This window comes from Oryza glaberrima, chromosome 8, assembly GCF_000147395.1.
Source record: "Oryza glaberrima chromosome 8, OglaRS2, whole genome shotgun sequence".
NCBI classification, from domain to species: Eukaryota; Viridiplantae; Streptophyta; class Magnoliopsida; order Poales; family Poaceae; genus Oryza; species Oryza glaberrima.
The window spans coordinates 18,045,664-18,053,595 of NC_068333.1; the positions used below are offsets into that span (position 1 = coordinate 18,045,664).

The window sequence follows — 7,932 nt, forward strand, 5'->3', positions numbered from 1 at the left end:
GAACTGTCAAAATTTTGGTACAGGTAAATGCATGGTGTTTGGGTAAAATGGATCTTACTGAAATTCATACTTTTACATAAGGGCCGTATTGATGGCAATGAACCAGATTTGCCTATTCTTGCAGAAATATTAGCTCAAATTTGGAACTGGACAGAGCAGATATTGCATGCATGTAGTACTGTACATGTATAACCAGTTGCATTTTGCTGATATCTACAGCTAGCCAAATTCCTGCCCCCACAAAAAAAAGGGTCGCTGTGCCTCTACACTCCTGCACTACAGTTGACAGAGGCAGGTCAGGATGAAAGAGAAAGAAAGGGATTTTTGGAGAGAGAAAGCACAGCCTAAATTCTTTCTTAGGGCATATGGGATGAAAAGGTGAGAGGAGATGTAGCATCCTAAGCACACGAGCTCAATACCACAGCTTTTACTACTCCGACATTTTCCTCCACAATATACAATATATATCATCTAATATATTATATATATGTATGTTGTATTTTCTTCGTAGTGTAGATGCAAAAGGCATTAAGTGTTTGCTTTTGACTCATTTTTGGTCCTTTTATGTATGTCGTTTTCGCGTGGCTGCCCTCAACCAACTTTGGCCTCTCATCTTATCCGGAAATCAGAACCCTAACCGAATAAATCCCCTTTATATGTATTTACACTTACCACCTTTTTTTTCCGAAATAATTCTCTCGCTTTCTCCGCGTATCTGTACAGATACTAGCTATACCTACTAGTTCTACTACTACCCTCCTCCCCCTTCTTCTTCTCTCTCATCAATCACCAAGGCCCTTTAAGACCAGTACCTAACCCCAGACAACACATGAAACCGGTTCCATTCCTTCCAATTCATCCATCCCTCCCTAATGTCTCCCTTCTTCTCTTGAGATAGAGAGAGAAACTAGAGAGAGAAAGTGTAGAGAGAGAGTATACAAAGGTTAGTAGTAGTACCCTAGTACAAGTACTCAAAAGATTGTGGATGTGGTTGTAGAAGCTTGTACACACAAAAGAGAGGAATTTGAGGGAGAGAGAGTGAGAGAAAAGCCTAGCTAGCTAGCAAGCACACACCACACACATCTCCAAATTAAGCACAAGAGGAAACAACACACAAGCCACCTCGATCTCTCTCCCTCTCGATCCCAAGAAGCCCAAGGAAGCTTCCTATACGTTTAGTGGTTAGCGCGCTCGCTCGCCGCCGCGCCGCGGCGAAGGAGGGACGACGACGGACATGGCGTCGGCGACGTCGACGACGCCCGACCTGTCGCTGCACATCAGCCTGCCGAGCGGTGGCGCGGCGGTGGGGACGACGGCGCCGCCGGGGCTGGGGAACGGCGGTGCGGTTGGTGGTGCCGGCGGCGGCAAGGCGGCGGGTGGTGGTGACCCGTGGCGGAGGCTGGATGGCTCCACGGCGTCGACGGAGCTGTCGCTGTCGACGCCGCAGCAGCAGCAGGAGCGCAGTACATCGGCGGCCGATGTGCTGCCGTGGCGGCTGCGGCAGCCGACGGCGGCGGCGGCGTCCGTGCCGGTGACACTGCCGACGATACCGATGGATGGTTCGGCGGCGGCGGCGCGCGCGCCGATCCGTGGGGTGCCTGTGTATAGCGGCGGCGGCGGCGGTGGCCACCCGTTCCTCGGAGGCGGTGGCGGCGACCACCGGCACAACCGGCTCTACAACCCCTACCACTCCACGGCATGGCCCTCGTCGTCGCCGGCGCCGGCTCCTCCTCCCCCACCAGCAGCTCTCGACCCGACGACGTCGTCGCTGCTGTCGCCGTCCGCGTACCACCGGATGCTCTCCAGCACGGGGCGCCTCCACGGCGTGCTCGCCGACACCCTCCGCGGCTACGCCGGCGCCGCTGCGGTGTCGGGCTCCATCGGCTACGGCTCCGTGGCCGCCGCCGCCGCCGCCGCCATGGGCGGCTACGGCGGCGCCGGCGCCGGCGGCGGGTTCGCCTCCTCCCGCTTCATGCCGCGCCTCCTCCCGGCGTCCCGCCGCAGCATGCGCGCCCCGCGGATGCGGTGGACGAGCTCCCTCCACGCCCGCTTCGTCCATGCCGTCGAGCTTCTCGGCGGCCACGAGCGTGAGGCCCCATCTAAACATGGATCATTTCATGCGAAAATCAGCTCAAAAAATCTCATCTCGCGCTCTAATTTGATGCAGGAGCGACGCCCAAATCGGTGCTAGAGCTGATGGACGTCAAGGATCTGACCCTAGCTCATGTGAAGAGCCATCTGCAGGTGATGATGATGATGATGAGATCGATGCCCTACCTATCAACAACACCAACAACTTCTCCTCCTCCTTGGAAATTTCCATATCATATCACCACATCGCCATGGCCATGATCGAGCTAAGCTACTACAAAGCTTGGGAAAATTGCAGCTGATTTCCCTTCAAAATCCGCACTGCTCACGCGCACTGTTTCTTCTTGTTCTTGCTCGGACACTGCACCGTACGTACATGGGGGGAGAGAGAGAGAGAAATCGAGAGAGTACCAGGCACAGATTCCGATGAGAACTCCATGAGAGAGAGAAATCGAGGAGCCCTAGAGAGAGAGATTGTGTGTGTGTGGAGAAGATCGATGCGTGTGGGGGTGTGTGCGAGAAAAAGTTGCCATCATTATGCAATAATGCATTCTGTGTGTGTCCTGACCAGAGCACTTCACTCACTCACTCAGCTAGGGAACAGAATCCCAGCCAAGAAGAGAGAGAGAGTGAAGCTGAGCAGCAAGTGCAGTAAAATTTTTCTCAATTCTTTCTTGAGGTGTTCTCGTGATGGAGTAGTATTTGGTTTGTCCATTTCTTGGTGTTTTTTTGCTTTGCTTTTGGCTGCCATGGTCTCCAGCTTGATCCATCATGTTTTGCTGTCTTTTACTATCCTCACTCTGAATACTCCGATTGATAATCTATTTATCCATCCCAAGAAGATGCATATATATCTTTCTTTGCAGCTTTGCTTTGTGCATTGCTTTCTCGGTGCATGATTCTTTTCTTGCTGCGCTTTCTGCAGATGTATAGGACCGTGAAGAGCACTGACAAGCCAGCAGCAGCCTCAGGTAATTAACCTCGACCATTTCAGATCATCAATCCCCAATTAACCAATTCCCCATTGCCAAATTAACTTCAATTAACTTCACTAAATTCATTGCCTTATTAATTAAATCATCACAGTGTGTACACTATTATTTGTGTGCTTACTAGCAAACAGATATGGGACTGAACATTATTGCTTGTGATATTATTGTCTTCAGGGCCGATGGACGGCAGCGGCTCCGGCTCCGGCTCCGGCGACGACGAGCTCCTGGCCGGCGATGGAAGGAAGGCGACGTCATCGGGCGCCGATGCGGACCGGCGGATGTCGTTCACGGAGCACCGGTCCTCCTCCGAGGGCGCGGCGAGCCATGCCGGCGGTGGCGGCGATGGCGACTGCTCCTCCTCTGCCGTCAACTCCGACACCATCAGAGCGCGCAGCAATTCGCCGAGGTATGCACACAAAATTTGGTGACTAATTTCGTTGTTTGTTTGTTTGTTTTTCAGTGCTTTAGTTTTGTGTTATTTTTCCTAGTACATCAATAGAAACTTGGGATTGTGTTTGGTGCTGTTCGTTAAAAGAAAAGTCTTAGTTTGGACAGTAACATACATAGCTTAAGAGCAAAGATAACCCAAACAGGAAGTTAATCAAGTTGTGAACACAAGCTACTACAGTATAATCTGGTTATTTTGGTAGTGGCTAAAGCTCAAAAAGATGTTTGGCCCTACACAAATCACACACAAAAAGAAGGAGAGAGAGAGATATGGATAGGAGGGCCTCTCCCATGCATTTGACTTGATCAGTGCATGCATGCACAGCCATGGCCTTCAAGATGAAGATGTGTGTGTTTTTCTTGGGCTTTGCAATGTCCTCTTCTTCCTCCTAGTTCTTCTCTCTCCAGTGGTAATAGATCTGCTTTTTTTACCTTTTCTTATCAATGCATGGCTGCCTGTGTGTGTGTGTCCAGGGGGCTGTGGGCTTTGACCTCAGACCTGATACTAGCTGACATCCTAGAAATGTGTAACCAAGGGCCTCTTCCTGTGTTGCTTTGTCCTTTACTTTCCTTGCCATTACTCCCAGTGTCTACTGATACTGTAGCAGATATACTGAGGTTCAATAATAGGAGAAATTTATGTATTGGGCATCAAACATTGTTTTTTTAAAAAAAACATGATATGAAATGCTGTTTATATATTGACACAGAAAAACTCTCTCCATCCTGAAAACTGACTTTTGTAGCTTGATAAAGCTCTTTCAAATTTGAAAATTATGTAATATTTTGGGTTGTTCACTAAAAATGTGTTCCATTTCCATGATCATCTATAATCTACGATGCATTTATCGCCTAATAAATTTCTCAAGATTTTAATTATCTCTTTTAAGTTTGTCTTAAGATTTCTGTAATGTTGACCATTTTTATACTACTGCATTTTTTTTTGAAAAAAAATGGAGCACAAAAGTAAAAAAAAAGAATTGCATAATTTCATTTTTACATATTTTCCAAACTATATAGCTTGTGTTAGCCATTGGTACGAAACATTTGAATGTAGGGGTTTTTTTGGAATGAATATTTAAATGTAGGTTTTGCCTACTATAAACAATAAATTAAAGGGCTCATATATAATCCCCCCCCCCCAACATGCACACGCAAAGGAAAAAAAGAATTACATCCATTTTGAGTACAACAAGAACAATTACAATTTTCAGTGTCTCGACCTTTAGAGTTTCGTTTCTCAGAATTTTCTCTTCTCGGTTTTCTATGCATAAATCTTGTAGAGAAAAATCATATTGGAGTGTGCACATTGGTAAATATACCAAGGGTAGCATCATTCACTACTAGAGAACTGATCTTTGCTGGGTCAGACAAAAACCACATTAGCCCCAGTTCCAATAACAACAGGGACTAAAGGTCCCGGATTCTTGGTCCCGGACTATAGAGGGTTGCAATCCGGGACAAATAAGGGTTTCTCCACCAGTGATTTATGGTGTGAACCAACTTTTGTATGTTTTTGTTAAAATATTACATAAATAGAATATATTGTGGGATTTTTTTAACAGTTTAATTATTAAAAACAGTCTTAGTTGAAAAATAAACAAAATATCTAAAAATAGCGATGGGTTTAAAAGTGTATGAATAATTTATTAATGGAGGAGACCTTCATATGCATCGTCAATGAGAGAAATATCTAGTCCATGTTAGTAACTAAATGCCAATTATAAAGTATGCCATCTATATAACTATCCTAGAAAGAAATAATACAGTGTACAATAGAATATTTGTCTAGTATGAACTTAACAAAAGATAATTAGTACCTTTTCTGACATAATTGAGCTAATAGGTTTTTCAAGCTTTTTAATGTAGAGAAGCTTGTTTTAGTGTGCATTTGTGCCCGCGCCAGTTATATGCAGCATGGTTTACATATCTATGAGTAACTTCTTTCTCTCTCTGTGACAGTACTGTGCATGCACACATTTGTACCAACACAACATATAAATCTTTTTAATGGCATGTTGCCTAGAGCTAGAGAGCTTTGTAGCCAGCAAACCTATGGCTAGGTTCACAATTTTCATGATTGCCGGTAATATGTACTACAAGTTACTACTGTTCCAAATTAAAAGCATTGCAAAGGTAGGGATTAATTAATTGGGACACCAAATTAAAGTGCTTTGGCCTACAGTGTACAGTCCAGTCCTAGGCTGGAAATCTAGGGTTAAGCATATGGGTAAATAAAACCATGAGATCACTACTAAAAAAAAAAATTGTAGCCACAAAAAAATCACTTGTAATAATAACAGGGAGCTCCTATGATCTAAACCCGCTTCCCAAAAACAATTGTCAAGGCGGCTGTCAATTTTCACATCAATGTCCGTAATATGTATAGCGAGGTTGCATTTATTTGGAAGCAATTAATTTAATTTATCTCAAATTTAGACTTTATTTCCAAATAATTTGCTTTTAGGTCTCTATTCCTACCTATATATGTGTGCAAATATGCATGTACTTAATTACTAAAAAAGTTGAAAGAACACTTGGTACATAAAAAAGGTTAATTAGTACTATGGTGTATATTGCTAATAAACTTCACTCTGCACTAGTAACAATTTTGCCAAACTTCTGTTCAGAGATCTATGGCTTTCATCGAGCGTGTGCAATATGGATCCTCAACATTTGGTTACAGTTGAGGTATGGATACTCATCAGATTGACCTCCCTGTATTCTTTCCTTAATATACTACACTGACTGACCGAGTACATATATCCGTGTTGGATGTATAGGCCGGGTTTCAATCCATCATCCAAAAAAACATATACTACACTGACATGCAGTTTAATTTCTTTCCTTTATAACTTACGTGGTATATATTACTGTTTTATAAACTACACTGACACACATAAATTTGTACAATTGGATCAGGACATGGAGCCTTGTAGATCAAGCAGCTTGCAAGTATCCAGCCATGAACTGAGCAGCCCTAGCCTCGAGTTCACGCTAGGAAGACCGAGCTGGCACAGCATAGATCATGACTAGCTAGCTAGCAAGCTCTTGCTTGCTTGCTTGCTATATATATGGACCCATGCATTGCACATTCAGATATACTGTTTATGACCATACTCAGATCGATACCTGCGTCGCCGCGATATCAGCAATGCGCGATGAAACAAGACATGGATGAAAAAAAATTAATTAGGAGTGGTTTGTTTGTTTTGTCGAAACAACACGATAGTCCCCTCTTTCACTTTGCTCTCTTTTTTCTTAGTTTTTCATTACATTTTTGTATTTATTCTCAATGTGTAAGTGCAGTAGATTATATTCTCATGCACTACATGACACTAGGGGTGCTTGAAAGTTGTAATGCCTCTTTGCAACTTGGTGACCGGTGTAATGTATCATTTGCACATGAAAAAAAAAACAGAGAAAATATCTAACCTGACAATGATTATATTCTTCTTGTGATGCATATATATAAGTATGTGTCTTCTCCAGTCTCTACCTAGCTTCAACTCTCTACTTGTTCCACCTAGCCGATTATACGTGTTCTGGTTTTTTTTTTCAAATACATGTGGTGGTAAAGTTGTAAGAATTACTTCATATATCAGGGTTCAAATATTGATGCCTATTATTTAAAAAAAAGGTGGTGTATGCCCATAGTTGCCAAACATATGTAACAGATTTAGAATGTAAGTGACTGCATCATAAAAACCGATATATGTTGATCATAATTTAGCAGAGCAACAAGGACTATGTACGGCCCCGTTCTAACTTCATAAAGATATAGATTTTTCCTCGTTTTCCGTTAGCACGCTTTTCAAATTGCTAAACGGTGTATTTTATACGAAAACTTTACATATATAAGTTACTCTAAAATATCAAATAAATCCATTTTCCAAGTTTGTAATAATTAAAACTTAATTAATCACGCGTTAATGACTTTCTCGTTTTGCGTGCCCGCTTTTAATCTTCATCTATAGAAGATTCGAATGGGGCCATACTGCGCTATAACTAGTCTATATATATTGTCATGTGACAACTCGGACTATTGCCACCAAATCCAGATCTATATTTCTAGTCTTTAATTATGTCCTTAATTTAAGATTAGTTGGAATGGTGTGGCACACATAACAAAACGTAAGCCACATCCAACTGTTATTATTGACAGGGTACATATATATAACTAGATGACACCTTGCACTTTGTCGTGGGATATATGAATGAAAGTGTGTTGAATGTTGTATAAATGATTGGTGAATTTGGATTGAAATAATTTGAAAAATGATTTGAGGATGATGATTTAGCATGTGTGTATACATTTGAGTTTAGAATGTAATAAAATTGTAAATATAATTACTATGCTTACATGTTGAGCTTTAGGTGTTTAGTAAATTGATGTGGCATG

At 42.9% G+C, this 7,932-nt stretch overlaps 1 protein-coding gene across 1 annotated transcript; it reads left to right on the top strand.

Moving 5' to 3' along the window:
• The first annotated feature begins 774 nt into the window (after nt 1-774).
• LOC127782670 (probable transcription factor RL9) lies at nt 775-6,978 on the top strand. The gene is made up of 6 exons (XM_052309938.1): nt 775-2,087; nt 2,168-2,244; nt 3,017-3,062; nt 3,258-3,489; nt 6,161-6,221; nt 6,453-6,978. Exons 1-6 carry the CDS (start codon nt 1,235-1,237, stop codon nt 6,564-6,566), a joined length of 1,383 nt encoding a protein of 460 aa, XP_052165898.1. The 5' UTR covers nt 775-1,234; the 3' UTR covers nt 6,567-6,978.
• The last annotated feature ends 954 nt before the right edge of the window (nt 6,979-7,932 follow it).

Bases quoted from the DNA above. Each gene is read 5' to 3' on its own strand.
- LOC127782670 (XM_052309938.1), top strand. From the start codon at position 1,235: ATGGCGTCGGCGACGTCGACGACGCCCGACCTGTCGCTGCACATCAGC. The intron at 2,088-2,167 runs GTGAGGCCCCAT...AATTTGATGCAG, and splicing joins GCTTCTCGGCGGCCACGAGC to GAGCGACGCCCAAATCGGTG. The intron at 3,490-6,160 runs GTATGCACACAA...ACTTCTGTTCAG, and splicing joins GCGCGCAGCAATTCGCCGAG to AGATCTATGGCTTTCATCGA.